General features: G+C 43.0%; 1 protein-coding gene across 1 annotated transcript in view; it reads left to right on the top strand.

The window, feature by feature from the left end:
- The window catches only part of TNKS (tankyrase), a 216,640-nt gene that overhangs the window by 72,826 nt on the left and 120,687 nt on the right, over window positions 1-23,127 (top strand). The window contains exon 5 of the mRNA XM_043972387.1: window positions 11,545-11,640. Coding sequence (XP_043828322.1) covers window positions 11,545-11,640 — 96 coding nt within the window. The remainder of the gene's footprint in view (window positions 1-11,544; window positions 11,641-23,127) is intronic.

Below are 23,127 nucleotides of genomic sequence, written 5' to 3'. Positions count from 1 at the left end.
ATAACCAGAAAGTGATGTTGGCAGCCTGTGCCTTTCCCCAAGCCTCAAGGATATGGCCTCAGTCTCTTATGGAGAGCCCAGCCTAATGTCCAGGGGTTGGGAGATTAGTAAAAGCTGCCATTTCCATGCTTTAAGGCTTGTAAAGTGCTGACCACATGCATCTTGCTCCTCTTGCATTATCAGAGCAAAAAGAGGAAGTGGAATCCAGACTTATGTGTCCAGGCTCAGTGGTAGTTCAAGTAGCTCCTGGAATGGCTCCGGTGTCCTGACCAATCTCTGACCCTCTAACATGATCAGAGCAAACCATCTTGCCATTGTCTTAGCACCCCTGAAGTCTAGGCAAGGGGTGGCTACCAGGCAGTGAGGAAGGACCCTAGAAGTGTATCATGGAATGTCTCCAGTACAGATGTTTCCATGTGGGAGTTGTAGATGGAGGTTCCATAGACAGGGCATGGTGGAAAGTAGGGGAGATGAGACAGGAAGAGGGCCAGGGCTAAGGAATAGACAGCCTATTGGACAGGAAAAGACAAAGTTAGAAAACATAAGGTTTTTCAAGGACATAAATGGTATTGAAGGATGGTCCTGGTATGTCACTCTCAGGGATCCAGGAGAAAGATGGGGAGAAGGAGCCCTGTCCACCACAGCAGCCTGTCAGTGAAGGAGCAATCCAGGAAGGGGGGAATTGTTGTTAGAAGCCAATAAAAGGAGGGGGCAGCTAGGTGGCGCAGTGGATAGAGCACCGGCCCTGGAGTCAGGAGTACCTGAGTTCAAATCCGGCCTCAGACACTAAACACTTACTAGCTGCGTGACCTTGGGCAAGTCACTTAACCCCAATTGCCTCACTAAAACAAAACAAAAAAAAGATAAATTTATTAAGGGGGCAGCTAGGTGGCGCAGTGGATAAAGCACCGGCCCTGGATTCAGGAGTACCTGAGTTCAAATCCGGCCTCAGACACTTGACACTTACTAGCTGTGTGATCCTGGGCAAGTCACTTAACCCTCATTGCCCTGAAGAACAACAAAAACAAAACAAAACAAAAAAAACACCAAAAAACCCCAGAAGCCAGTAAAAGGGCACAAAAGAGAGGTGTCTTGGGGTTTTTTTTTTTGTTTGTTTGTTTTTTGTTTTGTTTTGGTTTTTTTGCCAGGCAGTGGGGGTTAAGTGACTTGCCCAAGGTCACAGGGCTAGTAAGTGTCAAGCGTCTGAGGCCGGATTTGAACTCAGGAACTCCTGAATCCAGGGCCGGTGCTTTATCCACTGCGCCACCTAGCCGCTCCATGTCTTGGGTTTTTTAGCCCCATAGAGAATGATGCTCATGTCTCTGCAGAGAACATGTATCTCTTTTACTGCACTTGGAAAAGAAACTAGAAAAAAAATGCTATTGCTTTGAACAAGACCTGACATAACAGGCACCTAACAAAAGTTTATTGACCGACTGAAAAGTAAAAAGTCTAGCTTTAAAATATTTTTAGCTGATTTCAGGATATTTTTAATAAAATCAGAATGACATGAGATTATTAATAGCATCAGGCTGGTTTGATCAGATTCAGCAGACAGACACAGAAGTTATCATCTACATTTTTCTTCACTTTTTCTGATCTCAGGCAGATTTCCAGGAAAAGCAAACTACATTAGAAAATCTCCAAGGGAAAGAGGTGGTAATTCTGGAACATTTGACCTGGAGCCCTCAAGTGCTCATTGTTTCCGTTTCTGAAATGCCAAATCACCTTGCAAAGAGGAGATCGAAATATTGGGAATCCATGAAACCTTGTCTGTTTAGTCCTCAGGAAGGATATTTACTCGGAAGTGTAAATAATTAATTACTACAGGAAAAGATAGCCATTCCACTGCACTCCTCCTTAAGTGTAAATTGTGGTCAGTGTAAGCAGATCCTGCTGATTTCACAAATTCTTTCAGCCTGCCCCTTACAAAAAGGATATCATTGATCTTGGGTATATCTCTGAAACCAAAATGATCTATGTTTCAGGGACTCCTGGCAGTTCAATTGATGTTCCATTTGTTAATCATCCTCCTTTATGGGAAAAAAATCGTAAGAAGGAGGAGCTGAAAATTAGACTCTTGCCAGGAAGAAATTATGAGAAATTCCATTCTAGATAACTACAAAATGCAAAGAAAATGTAGGCATTAACTTACCAAAACATAGTTGGGACATATAAATACTACTAGCAAATATTCCTTATAGAAATAAAAGAAGACATAGTTGAAGATAGATGATTATTCATGGAAAGACCTTATAAAAGGATGATATTCATCATAAGCAGTTTTTAAATGTCTGTTGTGTGCCAGATACTCTGGTACTCCCTAAATGACAGATTTTGTTCTATAGCAGACTGTTGGCAGATTACTTAAAGAACTAGACAAAGTAACATTCATTTGGTGAGAGAGTATGAAGTAATAGCTGTCCTTGAAGCCCAAGTTCAAATCTCACCTCTCACTAGTAATGGACTGGACGTTATCACTTCATTATGACTTCCAGTGCCTGGGGGACTGTGTTTCAGAGAAGGCGCCAACCTGCATTGGTAATGATTCTTTTGGCTGGCTCACCTTTGCTACATCTCGCGCTCACCTGTATTAGCTGGCTCTTGAGGAACTTCTTCATTATTGAATTGGTGCGATCCTTTTGCTGATTGCATCTCTCCAGGCTAGAGCACTCTCTAGCTGTTTTTCTTACAAGATCTCATCCATAAGCTGGGCCACAGCTGTAACTGCGTCATTACAGCGCCACTTACTGGAATTGCCTCGTCCCCCTGGTATGAAGGCGGAAAGGAGAGCCTGGCCAGAAGGACCACCTGTTGTTGGGAGGATGAAGAAAAGCTTTTCAAACAGAGCCATCAAACCCAAAGGTAGAGCGAGTGCCTCAGGCTGCCTTGGGCCCTTTTTCTCTGTGAAACCTCTTCAGGTTCTTGGTGTCTCATTTCATAGAATAGGTGAGCTCCTAAAAATAAATCCTTGTCACTCTGGGCAGAAGGGTCACTATTTAGTGGAATGTGATAGAAATCCTTTTATAAAACGCAATCAGCCCCCGCTCTCCAACCTGAATTTATCTGCTTTTGTAAATCCAAACTTGGCAGTGTTTGGCGTGCACCAATATAAATACTATTCAATTAGAAAAAGCAGGGGGAAAAAAGGCAAAACAGAACATCTTCCCTCGCCCTCACCCATATCCACTGCACTACTTTGCTGCTTGGATTCGGGACTCCATGAGTTCAGATCTAGTTATAGACACTTAGTAGCTGTGTCACCTTGGGCCAGTCACTTAGTCTGTTTGCCTTAGTTTCCTTATCTGTACAATAAGTTGGAGAAAGAAATGGCAACCCATCGTAGTATCTTTGCCAAGAAAACCCCAACTGGGGTCACAGAGAGTTGGATATGACTGAAGAACAATAAAAATGAACGAATCAGTGCAGATAGATTAAGGGGGAAAAAGCTAATTTGGAATTATTATTTGTCCAATGCCCAATAAGTCTCCTCCAAGATGTATAGACATATGAGTGTGAGGATGTGTGTACCTCTTTTCCATTCCCTCCCTCTGGCTTTATTAAGTGTTGCACTCCTTTTGTTTTCTTACATATGTTGTATACTTAATCTGTTTCCCTGATCAACCTGTCTTCCCCCTCTCCCCCACCTGTCTTTTTAAACCAGTAGACTTGTACCAAATTGTTTCAAGGATTACTTTGTTATAGGACTACATTGATACTCCTGGACCTCTAACCATTTCTCTTCTTTATTGCCCTGGAGATTTTTTGATGGTACGATTTAAGGAGGGGCAGGTTCTTCACCCGGACTACATTGATACTCCTGGACCTCTAACCATTTCTCTTCTTTATTGCCCTGGAGATTTTTTGATGGTACGATTTAAGGAGGGGCAGGTTCTTCACTTGCCTGGCCTGTTCCCTGGTCTGTAGATAACCCCAGGCCAACTTGCTAATTAACCAGACAGCAAAACTTTGTGTGCTGTGGTTGTCAGCTCTGATGAGCCTGCACACACCCTCCCCACCTGGGCCACAGCCACTCAAGCCTACCTCCTGCTTCCCAGCAGGGGTGAAACACCCAAGTTCTGCCTCAGCTCCAACAGAGACCCCTATGATCTCCCCCGCCTGACCTCTCAGCTCTCCCACCAGACTGTGAAAGGGTGACACTGGCAGACAGCACTGGTGCTGCAGCTGATTCTGAGCCTCTGGGGGTCTCTTTCTCTGGTGAGGCCTGCCTGGGATGGATCTGTGTCAGCGTGACCTCGGGGTGGGGCTCCACTCCCACCCCAGCACAGCGGCCCCCTCCTGCTGACCTTCTAAGCCATCTCTGGCTGGAAAATGACCTCAGCCCATTCTTTTGTGGGTTCTGCTGCTCCAGGAATTGTTCTATGACATTATTTGGGGGGGGGGGTTTGCCCTGGAGATGTTTTACCTTTTATTCCTCCATATGAACTTCATTTTTTTTCTATCTCAGGAAAATATTATATTGATAGTTTGATTGTTACAGAACAAAACATGTAACTCAGTTTAGACACTACAGCCATTTATTTTCTATTGGCTCAGCCTACACAGAAGCTGTTATTATTTCTCTGCATTCAGATGTGATCTCAGATACTTAGTAGCTTTGCGACTCTGGGCAAGTCACTTAGCCTCTGTCTGCTTCAGTTTGCTTATCTGTAAATTGGGGATAAGAGGAGCTAGCACCTGCTTTGCAGTGTTGTGGGGATTGTGGCCTTTGCAGCACCTCACAAATATGCCCCATCTCTCCTCTGACGCAGACCCTCATCACCTCCCACCGGCATTGTTTCAGTAGCTGCTGGGGGTCTGTCTACCTCAAGTCTCTCCCCATTCTGATCCATCCTCCATTCTCATATCATCCCCTTGCTCAGTAAACTCCAGTGGCTCCCCACACCAGGATCAAGTTCAAAATGCATGCATGCTTCTTCAAAACACCCTTCATAACTTCTCTGCTCCCCTCTGACACATACTCTTCAGTCCAGTGACACGGGCCTCCTGGCTGTTCCACGAACTTGACCCTCCATCTCTTGGCTCTGGCCATTCTCTCTGCCTCCCTTCCCTGGAATATTCTCCCTCCTCCTCTCTGACTCCTGACCTCCCCGGCTTCCTTGAGTGTCCTACTAAAAGCCCACCTTCTACAGGAAGACTTCCCTAACCTTTTTTCATGCCAGTGCCTTCTCTCTCAGTTATTTCCTATTTATTCTGAATACGGTTTGCTTTGTAGATGTTTTGGTTTGGAGCTACCAGAGGGGGTGTGTGCATGTGTAGATGAAGTAAAGCAATGCCAACCACTCAGATGTACCCCTGGAATTCTGCGTGTAGGCCTGGGGATACCACTGATCCCGAGAGAGCTTTTCTCCTCACTCTGAGATTTCCAGGGTGATCTGGAGGGGAAGGTTGGCTCTACTTGGAATGTTGTCAGGAGGATCCACTTTACCCAATGGACCGGGCATCCATGGTGCTCCTTTATGTCATGCTACCAGAAGAAGGCCAGCTGTGTGGTGACCCAGTGCGCCCCCTTCTGGAAGCTTTTCATTGCAGATGGTACTGATCCCTAATGTAGGGAAAGGATGATTGTGCATGAGATGGACTGAAGATAGGAGCACTGGCTTGTTTTTTTAATTAAATATTATTGCTTCAGGCAATGAAAATCAACCTTGTCTTCCTCCTGGAACCTGCTTAGCTCCCTTTGAGGAAAAACCCAGAACCCACGACAAACATGCACATAGTCAAGCAAAACACATTCCTGCATTGGCTGTTAAAGCAAAATGGCACCTTCTGCACTCTGAGTCCATCAGCCCTCAGTGAGGAGATTCTGGATGGCGTGTTTCATCAGGAGCCCCCTGGTGTCACGCGTGATCATTACACTGATCAGAGTTCCTAACCCTTTCAAAGCTGTTTCACTTAATGATGCTGTTATTGTATAAATGGTTCTCCTGTTCAGATGAGCATGAAGTTCAAGTGTCTATCTCCCATCCGTTTCTCTATGTTTCTATTTGCACACTCTAATTATGAGATAATTTTCTTTAACTTTGCTATTTCCCCCATTCCCACATCTCACCTAGTGTATTCCTCTTCCCTTTCCATTTTTCTTTTAAGATCATCCAGACATAAAAGAAGCATCCCCAGGCCTTCAATCTAATTATACTTCCTCTCTGACCTCCAGTGCTAACAAGGCTCTAAGGAGGGGCACATGTATCAGCTCTCCATATTAGAATGTAAATAGTTCATTCTTTTTTGGTCCTTTGTGATAGTTCACTTCTATTTGCCTTTTTTATGTTGCTATTGACTTCTGTGTTTATACTTCATAGTTTCTATGTAGCTCCAGGCTTTTCATGAGGAATGTTTAGAAGTACTTCTTTTCATTACATTTTTCCTCCTGTAAGATTGATTATACCCAGTTTTGTTGGTAAGTTATTTTTGGTTGTAAGCCTATATTCTTTGGCTTCTGGAATAAGAAGCTCTTATTCTAAGCTCTTGCTCATTTATAGTTGCTGTTCATTTCTTCAGTCACGTCTGACTCTTGGTGATCCCATGGACCATTTCAGTCTAGGTCCTTCTATGTTCTCCTTCCTTCTGTGACACTATTTATCCATCTCATCCTCTGCTGTCCCCTTTTCCTTTTGCCATCAGTCTTTTCCAGTGAGTCCCATCTTTTCATTATGTGGCCAAAGTATTTAAGCTTCAGTATTTGTCCTTCCATTGAGTAGTCAGAGTTAATTTCTTTTAAGTATTGACTGATTTGACCTTTTTGCTGTCCAAGGGACTCTCAAAAGTTTTCTCTAGCACCACAATTCAAAAGCATCGATTCTACAGCACTCAACTTTGCTTACAGTCTGTGTGCAGCATGTATGCCAAAAGGGAAACAGTTTAAGGAAATGAAAATAGTTAGGAAAAGAACAGCTTTGAGCCTTGGGGGTATTGATAGCTGTCTTCTGGTATTAAAACAGCCATCATGGTGTTCTTGAGGAAAGAAAAATGGGTAGAAATTGCTAAGAGACCAGTTTCATCTTGGTGTCAGGAAAAAAATCCTAACAATTAGAGCTGTCTCAGAAGGAAAAGGGAGGCTAAGGGTTTCCCTTCACATTGAGGTCTTTTAGCAGAGCTTAGTTGGTCATTTGGTTTGGGCTGTGTCCTTGGGGTTTCCTGTTTATCCAGGTGGGGGGTTAGACTAGGTTGCCTCAAAAGGTCTTCCAACTTTGAAAAATTGTGATGGACTTGCTAGCAGTAAGGCGCTGGTCTCTAAATCCTGTAAATCTGACCTTCTGAGCTTCTTTGGTGTCTTAAAACAGCAGTAGTTTCGGGGGCAGCTAGGTGGAGCAGTGGATAAAGCACTGGCCCTGGATTCAGGAGGACCCGAGTTCAAATCCGGCCTCAGACACTTGACACTTACTAGCTGTGTGACCCTGGGCAAGTCACTTAACCCCCATTGCCCCACAAAAAAAAAAACCACACAAAACAGCAATAGTTTCACAAGATCTTAGAGGTGCAGTGGGAAGTATGAGTGAGCCTCTCAGAGACGAAGTGACAAATCTCCAAAGCCATGTGGCCAGTCTGTGGTACTCAGAATGTGAACCGATGAAAGCCACTGATGGACATTTTTAGGTACCAGTGACGAGAAGTCAGAATAGTTAGCAGTTGCCATCTCCAAGCTCCAGAGGTGAATCAGTGTCTGTTCTCAAAAGCAGGTACACGTTTCCATCCTCAGTGCCTGGCAGGTGGGTGTCTTGGAGCCTGTGGCTTTCTGCCGTGATGGAGGATTTGGGCACAACTGCTGTTTCTCTGCTTCTGGGGGGTAGAGAGGGAGGAGGGAGGCACTTGAAGTGTCTCCTCTTAGGAGATCCACTAACGGGATCTCATTGAGGTGTTCTGCCCTGCCCTGCCCCGCTCCCCATGACTCTAAAGTGAAACAGGTTTCAGCTTCCCATTGATTCTGTTGGAAAAGGTCAAGGCATGGTGTGTTTTTGTGTCTGTTAAATGGAGTTGCAGGGACTTTCCAGGAGTGTCCTAGGAGCAGATGTTTTTAACGAGTCTTCCCCTTTCTGAGGTGGTGATTTTTAGACAACAGCTGCCCTCCAGGACGTAGCAATACGTGCGAGGGACGGAGCTGGAGCTGGAGGGCACTTCAGAATAGCAGAGTAGGTTAGGGGCAGAGTTTAATGTACTGGGTAGTAATATTTGCTAAACAGAAGAAAGGGGTTTCTGCTCTTTCAGGAGAAAAAGTAGAAATTGGAAAGCCTTGTTCTGCCTTGATGTTCGCTTCCTGATGCATGGACAGAACTAAGAGATGGCGAGTTCTTAGATGTCCCCCCATTCATTTCACTGATAAGGAAATGAAAGTGTTGGCAGATTCCTTTGGATCCTGTGCCCTTAGTTGTATCACAGAATGACAGAATTGGAGAGTTAGAGTGGGCCTCCGAGAAATCCAATACAACCCATATGTACTCAGAGGAATCCCCTCCCCCGCCTCCCATGACACTCCCGGTGTGCAGGAGGAGCCCACCACTGTCCAAGGCAGCCCGGGCCATATGGAGACTATGCTCCTGCTCAGGGCGTCATTGCTGACATGGAGCCCATATTGGCCTTTCTGTGGTCTGTGTCCAGTGCTTCTCATTCTGCCCTTTGATCCATATAGAACAAGTTCTGTGCCTCTTCCTAGACAGTCCTTCAAATACCCAAGCCCCACAAGTCCCTGCATGAATACAGATCTCTCCTTTGGCCCCAGCCTTCTCTTCTACAGGCTCAATATGCTCCATCCCTTCAACTGGTCCTAATATGGGAGAAACTTAAGGTTGCTCTCCTGGACACTCCAGCTAATGTTCAAGGTATCCAGAACTGAAGCCAGTCCTCCAGCTGAGAACCAACAAGGGTCTTCCTGTTTCCAGCACCTGTGTTCCTCCATGCAGACCTAGTTTATAGGAGCTTTGTTGGCCGCTCCATGGCATGGCTGACCCATTGTGCTTGCATTCCACTCAGATCCTTTTCAGAATAGCTGCTGTCTGTCTGGGCCTTCTCCATCTTATAGCTGTAGAGTGGATTTTGTGAAACCCAAGTGCAAAACTTAACAATATTCATTTCAGTATAAGCTTACCCTAGTTATATGCATTCTTAGTAACAAGGAAAAAGATGATCATTCATGCATTTGATATGATTCAGCTAAGTAATTGAAAGAACTTTTCTAAAGTTTTTCTTTTAAAAAAATAATTTATTTTCAGTTACAAGTTCTCTCCCTTTTCCCACCCTTCCTCCACCCACTGAGAAGTCAAGAAATGTGGTACTCATTATATGTATGAAGTCATGCAAAACATTTCTGCGTTAGCCATGTTTGGGGGAGGGGAAGAAGAAAAATAAGGAAAAAAATATATCTCAGTGTACAATCTGAGTTTGTCAGTTCTTAATCTGGAAATGGACAGTAGCATTCTTTATCAGGAGGTCCTTTGGAGTCATGGTGGATCATTGTGTTGATCAGTTACTAGTAAGTCTTTCACAGTTGATTATCATTACCCTATTGTTGTTACTGTATTCATTTTTCTCCTAGTTGTGCCCACTTCACATTGCATCAGTTCATAGAGGTCTTCCCAGGTTTTTCTGAGAACATCCTTCTTGTCATTTCTTCCAGTACAATAGAATTTCATCATTATTATATGCCACAACTTGTTCAGCCATTCCCCACTAGATGGGCCCTTTCAATTTTCAGTTCTTTGCCACCATGAAAAGAACTGGCTGCTATTAATATCTTTGTGCGTATGGATCCTTTTCATTTTTTTTTTTGCTCTCCTTGTGGTATAGGCTTAGTAGAATAATCTCAAGTTTTTTATTGTGTGTTGGGTTTGCTTCTATTTCCTGTCTGGAGAATACTGCTATAAAAGGATACTTCTGTGCTTTGGCAAGAAGTGGGGTGGTATGTTCTCTCCTCATGCGTGTATTGGCCATTGCTCTCTTGTGGGTGATGCCAGCCAAAGTTACACCAGGAGTTCACATCACATCCGGATGGGCCCACTGTCCTAGCTCAACATCCCTCTTCATTTAGATACCAGAACAGATGTTCTTGAGATGAGCATTCATGTATTCAAAGACTTAACAGTACTTAGGAAACCCTTGCTATGCTCAGCTCTGACTGTGTACATGTGTTGAGCCTCATACTGTTTAAGGAAATGAGCCGTTTTTCACCAGTGCCTAAATCCTTCACTTTTGATAATCCTTGAAGCTTATTCTCTGCATGCCCTTAAGAGGGAAGGTGGTGTTTTGGAATGGCGGTGTTGATGAAAAAAAACCTTGGACTCTTGGAATGTTGGGAGTGGACCAAAATTTTGTCCTCTTTTTATCGGTTGAATTTGTCAGTAGGTATTAAACTTTCTGCTTTGTTTGAATTTAATGCTTGGAATTACAGTGGAAATGTTTCTCATCCAAAAGACATCCATGATCATCTTATTTTACCTGACCAAGAAGTGAGGCAATGTAGAATGACACAGTAAGAAATTTGGAGTCAGCAGGACTGGGGATTGGACTTGATCCTAGATACTTGCTGATGGTGTGACCCCAGGAAAGAGAATGCATTCCGAGCCTTAAATTCTTCATCTATGAAATTAGGGGGACAGTTATCTAACAGCGCCTGGGCTGTTGTGAAGATCCAATGAATGTGTGCGAAGGTGAAGTGCCTAACTACTCTTGAAGTGAGTTATTCTTACTCCTACAATGAGCAGGAATATCTTATCTTTATTTCTCTTCTTCGTAATTGAACTGTGTGGCCTATGATAACTTCTTTTCAGACTGCAAGAACTGTTGCTTGTTGAGGAATAAAAGGTTATATCTAGATCTTCCTTGACTTGTTTTTGGGGAACCTCCATGTCTAACCATTTCCATAGTTGCTTGCCATGGCGTGTGTAATTGTCAGGCTCTTGTTTAGCATTCCTTATAGTAATTGATTTCTGTACGTAAACATTTTTGAAGGAAAGAATATTTGAGAAGGTGACCACCCTTTTGAGCTAGGCTGCAGGGGCTTGAGTAGCATCTAGTTCTCTGTTAAACTTCTTGGCTACAGGCCAGAGTGTTATGTCAAGTTCCATGTGTAAGTCGTGAACCGCTAAAAAGCTTGTTCCGCGTTACAGCTGTTGGGGGTGGGGGTGGGGGGGAGGGAGGAAGCATTTGGAAATTGAGCACTAAAGAAGCAGCAGCTTCAACAGAGGTAGTAAAAAAGGTAGAGCAGGCTCCCGAGAGCCCGTTTTCCAGCATGAGTCACGGTGTACAGTGCAGCCCGGCCAGCTCATGGAGGTGAGAGGCCCGAGGAGGGCAGAGCACCATCTCCGGTCGGCCTCGGTGTTTGCCATGGCGAGTCACATGAGCTCCCTGTACCATAAGCTGCCAACTTCGCTTTACTCTAGAGAGGAATCTCTGCTGCAGTGCTTTCTGTAAAACAGAGAGAAAAAGACTGTGCAATGTATGTGCTTGCCTACACCATGCCGAGGAGACACTTCATGGTCCATAATGTGTGTGTCCCCGAGGTAAGAGACTGTTTCTGCTTTCCCTGCACAGTTCTGCTGCAGCACGGAGCCGATCCAAACATTCGCAACACTGATGGGAAATCGGCCCTGGACCTGGCAGACCCTTCGGCAAAAGCTGTCCTCACAGGTAAGAGGATTTAGGACTGCTTGCCTGCTTGCCTCCTCAGATCTGCCTTCCAGAGGGGCTCCTGGGAGGGAGACTGCTGGGCAGGGTCCCACATTTTGGGGGTTGGGTTTCATTTCCTTTTACTGATGAAGCCATACCAAGATGGATCTGAAGCTATCGTCTGGTTTTTTCTTATAATTTTGAAGGGATACTAGTCATTTACTGCTGGGGTGTTGCAGGCACAAATTGCTTCTTCCACTTATTTCTGAGCATTATGGCATCAGGCAACGATGTCGGTCATTATTCACTGCGTTTTCTTCTATGGTTTGGATTTCCATCTTTCTGCTCCTCTTCCTCCTTGATTCTTTTTAAGACCTTCACTGTTGGGCAAGCAAGGACATTTGTATTAACAGAAAAGTAGTTTTGATGAGAAAACAACCTGCTGCCTTTCTACCCAGCGTGATAAAGTAAAAAAAATGTTGCTACTTGTCCCTCAGGGATGCCTTCCTTCCCCCTCTATTCATTTATCCCTGTGTATTCTGGATTGTTCATCATTGTCTCTAAATAGGCAGGCGAGTCTCTTTATATTCTCTGAGTTAATTAAAATAATGGTTTAAATAGCAGTTTTATTAAGAGAAATGGTTAACTAGAGAAGAAAATATGGCTTCAGTTGAAGTGATAGTCAATTATAAGTCAGAAAAGGAGGCTGGGAGACATTTTGAACCTGAGCAGTTGTTTTCCTTCCCAAAATGCTGCATTGGCTCTGTTTTTGTTTTTATTCTTAGCTTCAGTCTTCTCCTGCCTTTGCCCTCTTTCACTTGTGGTAAACCTTTTACTTTATCTCTTGTGCCAATGCGGTGCCGGCAGTGTTGTTTTATTTAGATAGCATGAAATTAAGCAACTTAAATTGCCTTTCAAATTTATCCCTTTGGAAGAAAATAAATCTTTGTTCGTTTTTGAAAAGTTGAGCATGTGCTGTGTGTGTCCTTAACAGAAGTTCTCAGCTGACTAGCACAGATCTATGTACAAAGCTCTGAAAATGCATGAGTCTGATGCCTTGCATCAAAACCTAGCTTCCTACTGGGATAATATAATCCTTGCTAAATCAGAGCAGTGTCATTTTTCTCAACAAATAAAAGGTTGCATGCTAGAGATGCTGAATCCATTTTATGCACACTTGATAAATAAGGCTGCTTAATTATACTAAGGTAGAAGCGATTTAAAGAAAAGTGAAAATTTTTAAGTAGTGAAATTTAAAAACCCATCACCTCTGTCCTATGTTAGGTACTGGCCTTAAAGAAATCAGGCTTTGATTGTTTTGCAAAAGGAGAATAATCTTCCACAGCTATAGAAGCTCTAAGAAGCTTTATGCTTTCTTAGAATCAAGTAAGTACTCAAACATTCTGACTGTTTCCTAGGTCTGCCTCTCCCTCCTTCCCTTCTACTTCCTGCCCTCCTTCATCTCCCTCTTCTCCTACCACATGAAATTAAATGATTCTGCTTTATGCCAGTTCTTAGGACATAGGCTTGTTTTGACTGAACTTTGTTTCTTCCTTTCTGACTCCTCCTCAGGTCATTTTTAAGGAGAGAGGAGGCTTTTTGGTGATAAATCTAGAATGTACTCTGGCAGGAATGTCTCTCCCGGAGAGGGGAAGCATATCAAAGGCAGAAGTCATGTCTGTGAAACTGGTGTTCAGAGGTGTCAGACATGCAGACACGGCCCACAACATCCTCCGGTACATGGCAAGCCAGATTATAATGTGATTGGGAAACATTTAACAAAGTAAATCAAAATGTGATCAAAATAGATAACGTGCCATTTTAAACTAAGTCAGTATGTGGCCCATAGGGGTCCTCATGGATGCATTATTCAGGGTTTGGTACCACCGTGGCTAGGATTGCTTTTTGAGGATAATGTTGATGCTTAGTCTGGATTGCCTATTTTGTGAAAGTTTTTGTACGTTGGCAGTCTGTTTGGTTGTGTTTTTAAGGCCCATGCAAGGTACTTCAAAATACAGGTTATAGGATGAGAGAGTTTGTTGTTTAATGGAAAGCATACCAGTAATGAACTTAGTCCCTTGTGTATAAATGAGTCCAGAATATTTTTGGACTATATGTGATTTTTCTCATCAGCCGATCTTTTGCCATCTAGAATAGCATTCTTTTCTCTTATTCTGGATCATTCCACAAGTACCATTGCTAATATTAAACCAGAAATATCCATGTAGATAGGTATGAATTTTCCATCCGATGGCTAGCATGCCTTGGTTTAGGTTTACATCAGATTATTGCCTTTCAAGTTTCATAATCTTCTTTGATGTAAATCGCAGTTCTGGTACTTCTGATTTATGGTGCCAATTTACATTTTAGTCTTAGTTTTCCCTGTCGGAACCTTACTCAAATATTTTAATGCTTCAATTAAGGCAACTAGTTGGCCCAGTGGATAGAGCTCTGGCCCTGGAGCAGGGAAGACCTGAGTTCAAATTCAGCCTCAGACACTTATTAGCTGTATAACCTTGCACAGGTCCTTTGCCTTCTGTTTGCCTCAGTTTCCTCACCTATGAAATGGGGATGATAATGTCACCTACCTCTGAGTGTTGTTGTGAGGACCAGAAGAGAGATTTGTAAGTTACACGGTGCTTAAAGTGCCTGGACCATAGTAAGAACTTAATAAATGCTTATTTCCTTCCCTCCTTGATTTCTAATGATATTTTGCCATGTCTGCCACTGCAATGTATGATAATAGGTATGTTCTCATTAAAGGTGGTTCACAAGGGAGAATCTTCTTTCATGGTCAGCTGGCAATTAATTGTTAAGTGCCTGCTATGTACCAGGCTTTGTGCTAAGCCCTGGGCATATGTAGAAAGGCAGAAAAGTTCTTGTTCTTAAGGAGCTCACAGGCTAATGGGGGACTACAGTGTTCAAACAACTATTTACAAGCTAGATATATACAGTAAATTAGGTAATCTTGGGAAAGCCTAAGCATTAAAGGGAATCAGGAAAAGCTTCTTGCAGAAGGTGGAAGTTTAACAGAGCCTGGTGAAGAGGAGAGAGCCAGTAAACATGCCCAGAGTCAGAAAATGGATCGTTGTATTACACGAGGAACAGCATAGAGTACATGGAAAAGAGTAAGGCACGAGTAGACTGGAGAGGCAGGAGAGAGTACGGTCAGGAAGGCCTTTACCAGTCAAAAAAGGATTGTATATTTGATCAGAGAGAAACTAGGGAGCCATTGGAGTTTATTGAAGAGTGTGGCTGATCATCTTGACAGCTGAGTGGAGGATAGACTGGAAATAGAATAATCAATTGTGTAATTGCATAGAAGGCGTCCGAGTAGCACATTTATGGGGTCTGCCAAACAAAGGTATTGCAGTGTTGCTCTAACATCCTCGCGTAGGTCTTAAAAACTAATATTTAAATGGGACTTTTGTGAATACCCATCCACATGTGGAAGTGACCTGGTTCTTGAAGCTTTTGCCAATAGAGCATAAGCTTTGAGAGATCCTATCTTGCTGGCATGACATAAAGGCAGTGAAAGACTGTGCTCCATGACAGCCAGCCTCGCTTAGGACCCAAAGGCTCATCACTTGGTGATAAATTTTTGTCCCTGGCAGCCCATGGGACAAAGACGTGCCAGATGGGCAGTTGTGCGTCGTCCTTTTGTGCTTCTGTGTTGAGATGTTTTTTAGAATGGTAGAAAAGAGGCTGGTGCTTGTGAAGACTCTGTTTTAAAACTGTCCATCTAACTGTTGTTCCTCGTGATGGGAAACCCTTATCCTAGGAAATAAGGGGGTCCCAATTAACTAGAAGGCAGATGCAAATAAAGGAATTGATGAGCTATCATTTTATGGCACGCTTGGTGCTGTTTTTTTTTTAATAAGTTTTTTTGTTTTTTTTAGGGAGGCCATTGGGGTTAAGTGACTTGCCCAGGGTCACACAGCTAGTAAGTGTTAAGTGTCTGAGGCCGGGTTTGAACTCAGGTCCTCCTGACTCCAGGGCTGGTGCTCGATCCACTGCGCCACCTAGCTGCCCCCACGCTTGGTACTCTTATACTTGGCATGAAGTTGGTCCCTTGTAGGTGTTTCTTGGAATCGAACTGAATGGTCACAGACAAACTTGGCAGATGAAAAAAGTCTCCATGGAGTCCAGACTAGGATAGGCCTTTGAATGGATGGCCCTTAGAACTAGCTGGTCCATCTCTCTATGTCTCTAGGAAACACACTTCCAGTTGAAAACGGACAGGTTCCAAAATTTCGTAGGAGGAAGTGAGTGGCCAAGATTGGCCCCATCTCCCAGATGCACACTTTGAATGATGCCAGGCTTCTCCCCAAAAGCCATTTTTAAAAATAGCCTCATTCTTCTGGTGATAGTACATAACTGTGCATTACGGAATGCTGCAGCCTTTGAGGAGTCAGAACTGTGGGTCACACACACAGAAGGCGATGGGAGGATGTGCCAAGTGCCGTCTGTCGGGCAAGCACACCAGCCTGACAGAAGCAGCAAGGAGTCCTGAGGGAGAAACAGGAGGCTACACAGGCCAGGAGAGTCAAATTACCACCACCCGATGGACCCATGGGAATAGCAGGAGCCCCAGACCAGTGGCTCATAGCCATCAGGGAGGAAGGCAGCCCCTCAGGAGAAAGGACCTGTCATCGTCATCACCACCACCCATGGTCAGGAAGATAAGCCAGGTGCCCAGGGAAGAGCAGGACCCTCAAGGCCACCAGCCTAGTTCTTTTTGTTTCCAGCTGTCATTCTAGGAAACAACCATTGTTGGGGTTATCATTGCCATTTGGGCACCTACTTTAGTAGCAGCAATGTATTACCCTCTTTGCCTCCATCTAGATTAGGCTACTTTTTCCTTTAAGGGTATTGAGACCATACTTAAGACTTAATTGGTGGGGGCAGCTAGGCAGCGCAGTGGATAAAGCACCAGCCCTGGAGTCAGAAAGACCTGAATTCAAATCTAGCCTCAGACACTTGACAACTTACTAGCTGTGTGACCCTGGGCAAGTCACTTAACCCCAGTTGCCTCACCAAAAACAACCAAAAAAAAAAAAAACCTAATTGGCTCAGTAGCTTAGGTTTATGGCATCACTTCCTGGCCTGCTGATTACAAAATAGACTTGTGAGCTCTAGAGACTTTCTGGTGTTTGGCTGGTGGACCCCTATGGGCAACTCAGAAGCTCAGGAGAGTTAACTTGGGGCGTTGGCGATGCCTACCCTTGCATATCCTTATTGAATGGTCTTTTTTTGTGCCATGGCTGAGTAAATTCCTTTTTTCAAACTTAACAAGGAGTTTCTTATTTCATTTCAATACTGAATATAAACTATCAAAGGACTAGCCCAAGACCTGCCTGGCCAGTTCAGAGTACCTGCAACTTTGATTGTTTGGAGACTGTGGTGCACGGTTCATGACCACATGGAATCATCAGAAGCCGTGTGTGTGTGTGTGTGTGTGTGTGTGTGTGTGTGTGTGTGTGTGTGTGTGTGTGTGTGCGCGCGCGTGCATGCGTGCATACATACACGCATGTATATTATATATGATATATACACACACTTACATACATTTTAATGGTTTTGTGTTGCAAAGAGAAGCTTGTTGGGAGGGAGAACTAAAAAGGGCACAGATAAATGCTTGAAGCTCTGGACTCTGGGGCATCATGGGTGTTGCTATGGAAAGATGAACCTTAGTTGTGGAAGGTTCTTGATAATTATTTGGAGAAAACAGTAGGGAACAAAATCAGGAAACATTCTTATGCCCTCAGATAGCCACAAACTATTCCTAGAACGTGACTAATAGACAAATTAACTGAGAATTTCTAACTGCGGGACTAATCTTAAAGGGTATTATTGAAACTCGATAAGAAAGGACACATGTCTGAAATAAAACAATGGCAGGGTAAGTTCAAAAGAGATAGATATAAGAGAATGGTGGAGCAAATAGTGATCAGCATGGTGTAGATGCATTCATGCATAGGATAAGGGCTGGAAAAAGGGTGGTGAAAGAAGATACAGTGACAGAATCATAGAAGGGATTCGAAGGCCTTTGTATCTCAGCATCTTTATGTTGGGGCAGGTAGCTGGTGCAATAAATAGAGTGCTAGGCCTCTAGGCTCTGAGCCAAAAACTTGTCTTTCTGGGTCAAATCTGGCCTCAGACACTAGCTTGTGACCGGGCACAAGTCACTTAACTTGTTTGCCTCAGTTTCCTCATACACAGAATAAGCTGGAGAAGGAAATGGCAAACCCCTCCAGTATCTCTGCCAAGAAAACCACACATGGGGTCACGAAGAATCGGACATGACTGAAACAATTAAACAACAAAATGTGCATGCTGCCTGTGTACAAATATTGATATAGAAAGACACTTGAATACAGTCACTCTCCCATTTAAAAGGGACAAAATAAGTAGTAACGGTTGGAAATGCTACTCAGAATGAAGTTAAAGATGAAGCCGTCCAAGCCTTTTGTCATGTTTAAATTCCAATCATATGCGGCCGTATCAAACTCTAAACACGACTTTCTAAATATTAGCTGGGATTTACAAAACAGCCTGAACTAGGAATTGCACCCTATCTTGCTTTAACTGTCCTTTTAGAAGAGCTGCAAAAACAAACCATGCCGGCAAATTTGCCAGTCAGTTCTTAGCAGTGTGCAAATAATCCCAACGATACCTATTTTGTGAGTCTTCAGACAGGACATTTCTTTTCACCTCAACTATGCATGCTTGCGTCATGGTAAAGAAATCCTAGTGATTCCATGAAAGAACTTTCTGTGAAGCACACAGCTGAGAGAAAAAGACAGTTGGAAAAAAAAGAAAAACCGTAATTGTCAATTATACTGAAATTACAAAAGGAAGTAGCTTCATGCTATCCAGAAAACTTCTCCAAGAAAATGTCAGTTTCTTATACTTTTAGCTGAAAGGACAGTCCCAAGATAAATTTAATATCTATTTCTCTAATCATTTCACTTGTTTTCAAGAACTTTTTTTTTTTTTTTTTTGGTGAGGCAGTTGGGGTTAAGTGACTTGCCCAGGGTCACACAGCTAGTAAGTGTCAAGTGTCTGAGGCTGGATTTGAACTCAGGTCCTCTTGAATCCAGGGCCAGTGCTCTATCCACTGCGCCACCTAGCTGCCCCAAGAGCTCTTTAAGGTTTTTCCTATGTCTTAAAATGTAGGGATTCCCATGGGGCCTAGGGCCCAATAAAGACTGCTTACATCTGGAATTTCATGGCACGCTCCTATTGCTATATTACGTCACTTATTTATTCAAACATTTATTAAGCACCTACTTTATGCGGTATGTGTGTAGAAGCTAGAGGCCTGGCCTTGGAGTCAGGAAGACAGGGTTAGGTCTTGCCTTTGATAATTATTTGTAACCAGCCAGTGCTCCAGGTACTTCTCTTGTACTTCAGTTATAGGACAATGCAGGGGTGCATCTGTGGCAGGAGTTGGTACATTGGGACCCCTTCCATGCAGTGCCATGCACTGTGCTATGTAGGTTTTAGTAAAGCCACGAATTGGGCTTCAGTCTTGGGGGGGTTTTTTTGGGGGGGGGTGTTTGTTTTTAAGCCTTGTTCTTAAAGAGCTTGCACAGTAGTGCTCAAGTTCTACTTATTCGTGGCTGAGAAGACCTCTGGCTACATTGGCCTGTCTCTCTTTCCACAGGACTTTCCCCATCTTGTATCTGTGCGGTTGGCTTTGGGGTCCAGGTGAAGCCATTTCCTTCTTTAACATTTGTCAAGGCTCTTTAATTTCTTACAGGCACTTTGATTTAAGGAGAATCAGGTTCTTCCCTCGCCTGGCCTGTTTCCTGGTCCTAGATGACCCCAGACCAACTTGCTAATCAACCAGCTTTGTGTGTTGTGGTTGTTAGCTCTGATAAGCCTGTGCTCCTCCCCTGCCCAGGGCTCAGCCCACTCACCAGACTGTGAGCTTAGTTCCAGACAACACTGGTGCTTCAGCTGATTCAGAGGCTCTGGGGGTCTCCTTCTCTGGTGAGGCCTTCCTGGGACTGGATCTGTGTCAGGGTGACTGTGGGGTTGGGCCCCACTCCTGTATCAGCACAGCAGCTCCCTCCTTCTGACCTTCCAAGCCCTTCTTGGTTAGAAGATGATTTCAGCACATTCTTCTGTGAGTTTTGCTGTTCCGGGCATTTTCCTATGGCGTTATTTGGATGTTTTTTGGAGTGATTGTGTCATGAGTTTGAGAGCTCACTGCCTTTCCTCCACCATCTTGGCTCTGCCCCGAATAAGCTCCTTACAGGTACTTTGAATTCCCAAATGCTCAAAGGAATCTCATTTATCTCATTGGTTTGGGAATTCCTGCCTGCAGTGCAGTAACAAACCATCCACTCCTATCCTGCTTGTCTACTTTAGTTCATGCTTTAAGGGAAACTTGCTATAAGGAGTCGACCTAGTGTCCTGGAGGCCTTCCTTACTTTTTAGGAAGCAGTTAGGGGGTGTCAGGAGCACCAGACCCAAGTCAAGAAGATTCTGGGCCCAGTAGAGTTCAAATTCAACCTCAGATGCTCATTAGTTGTATGACCTTAGACAAGTCCCTTAAACTCTGCCTCAGTTTCCTCAATTGTGAAATGGGGATAATAATAGTACCTACCTCCCAGGATTGTTGTGAGGATCAAATGAGATTATAATTTTAAAATGCTTAGCATAATTCTTGGCACATAGTAAGTGCTATAGAAAAAACTTAACTATAATATTTATCGATATGACTAATGTATTGGTTTGACTATGTTATATTGATTCAGATATTAATTTTTAAAATTCAGATATTTTATTTCATTTTAAATGTAGTTTATTTAAAAAGAAATATAAAATTTATTTAGTTTTAGTATTTAAACTTTACAGTATTTAAATATTAATTTTTATTGTTTTGACTATTGTGTTGTTGTAAATATTTTTAAATGAATAATTCATCCTAATTACAATGTTATAATACATACACCTTAAAGTGCTATATAAAATGCTGGTAATTATTTTAACTGATTGAAAGATGTAGAGAAAATAAGACCCTGTTGGGCTTATTGTCTTGATTTTCAAAAACATTGCATGGAGCTCTGGACTCAGGACCAGCCCTTCACCCCTCTGTCGCATAGTCCCTCAATGACTTGCAGCCTTTGCTTTTGTACTTCTTTGGGATGTCTCCTTGTATATGGCAGCTGCCTGTGTCCACTGAGCACTTCCTCATCTCCCTTTTTGTTCTCATCTTAATCCTTCAAAGGTGGGGGGCTAGAAGGGGTGCTCCCTGCGCTTGCTGTGATGTAGAAACACCAGGAAAATATTTGTATTGAACAGATGGACTTGTGCTTTTCTGGGAAGCTTGGGATCGGTGAATACAGGAGCTTTTCAGTTTCCCCAAACCAGTGCAGCCTCCTCTCCTTTTCCTCCGGCCTAACTCATTAGCCATCTAGATGTCCAGCCTTTCCCAGGTATACAGACTGTTGGATGAGCCTCTGGTGTTTCCTTCTCTCTGCCTTTCTTGGTGGTTCTTTCCCTTTCCATTGTCACAGTCATTATGTATGTTCTTTTCCTGGCTCTGCTGACTTCACTCTGCATCAGTTCCTGTAAATCTATCCGTGCTCCTCTGCATTTATCGTAGTTGACATTTCTTATAGTACATCAATAATCCATTGCATTCATGGATCAAAATGTGTCTGTTCCTTAATTGCTGTGCCTCTCCTTTATTTCCAGCCTTTTGCAGCTACAAAAAGTGCTGCTATAAATATTTAGTGTGCACAGACACTTTAAAAAGTCATTTATTCCTCTTGTCCATTTCCCATTTTTTACTCTTAATAACTTCTTTCTGTGATTTAGGGTTAACTCTTAGTTGTGTGCCATATCTTTTTCTCATTACCATCTCTTTGTCAATTCTCATCTTAGCTCTAATAGTTTGATAGACTAGATAGCTGATTTGGAAAAAGTTTCCAGGCCCATAATTTCCATGAAATCTTTTGTTTTCTCTTAAAAAGTGGTCAGTTACATGGACCATGTTCGGGTATGTTATTTGGGGCTTGCCATGAAGGTATTCATGATAGAGAGGTGTTGAAGCTTCTGTGTTTCTCCGAGTCTTATGCCTCTCCCATTTCTTTCTCCTAAACCAGATTTTCTTAGATATTTCTGTCCATTCTCACCTTTTTCCTCATTTTCATTAAAGTTAACATGTATCAGAGTATATGTGAATTTCATTTGTAGAGGCTTATTAAGTTATTCATGGAATTTATCTACAATTTCATCTTTAACAACTAATGGTACAGAAGTGGAAATTATTTTGAATTATTTTCTTCCAAATTGTTCATTTTATTCACCTTAGTGCTGCTAGTGCCATTTCCAAAAATCATGGCAGCTCTGGGTTGCTGCTGTTAGAGCTTCTAGTCTAGAAGACTTGAGTTCAAATCTTGTTTCAGCCACTTATTAGCTGCGTTTCTTTGGGCAACTCACTGTGCTTAAAAGATTAAGTTGGATTTGACAGCCTCTAGAGGCTATTCTAGGGCTAAATACATAATCTTAGGACAGTGTAAGCATCTGACTTCTGAGCCTTATCTTACTCCTATATAAAATGGGAACAATAATGCTCGTAGTACCTACTTTAAAGGATTCTTAAGAGGTTTCGAAGAGATCATGAATGGAAAGTGCTTTGATTACTTTAAACATCATATTAATCTCATATTCCTCTGTCAGTCATCTGACCACAGGCACTTAATAGCTGTGTGACCCTGGGCAAGTCACTTAACCCCAATTGCCTTAAACATCCAGGGCCTTCTCCTGTGGTCCTGATATACATCTTGCCACTGCACCCAGATGGTTCTGGAGAAAAGAGTGAGACTGGTAACTTTTCATAGCCCTCCCTCACTTAAATCCAATCCACTACAAGTTTTGACATCACCCCAATGTCATCGTCCTCTTTGAGAACAAAGGACAAGCAGCAACAGCTCTGTTAATGGTCCTCATTCATCATTATCTTCCCATCCCTTTTCCAAATCATTGCGGAATATATTTAAATAAATTGATTCCCAAGCAAGTCAATTTGTTCCAGACTGTTTGCATGACAATCCTTGCATGTGCACACATACACACGTTCACATATATTGTATTGGTTGGTAATCTCCCTCTCTTCAAGGGATGTTTCTAATGTTAGCAAGATGAGTAGCTAAAGATAGAAGACGTTGGCCTTGACTGTTATTATCAGAGCTACATGTCCTAGACTGGGCAAACATATTTTTTCATTCACTTTGTTTTTCCATTATGAATGATTTCTTATATAATCTTTTTTTTTTTTTTTTTTTTTTTAGTGAGGCAATTGGGGTTAAGTGACTTGCCCAGGGTCACACAGCTAGTAAGTGTGTGTTAAGTGTCTGAGGCCGGATTTGAACTCAGGTACTCCTGACTCCAGGGCCGGTGCTCTATCCACTGCGCCACCTAGCTGCCCCCTAATATAATCTTAATAACACAAAGTATTTTAATGTGTGACCCTCTTTGTATTATTCTGCT

Source organism: Dromiciops gliroides, chromosome 6 (genome assembly GCF_019393635.1).
Source record: "Dromiciops gliroides isolate mDroGli1 chromosome 6, mDroGli1.pri, whole genome shotgun sequence".
In the NCBI taxonomy this organism is placed as follows: Eukaryota; Metazoa; Chordata; class Mammalia; order Microbiotheria; family Microbiotheriidae; genus Dromiciops; species Dromiciops gliroides.
The sequence above is the reverse complement of the archived record's forward strand: the minus strand, read 5'-3'. Positions and strand labels throughout refer to the sequence as shown.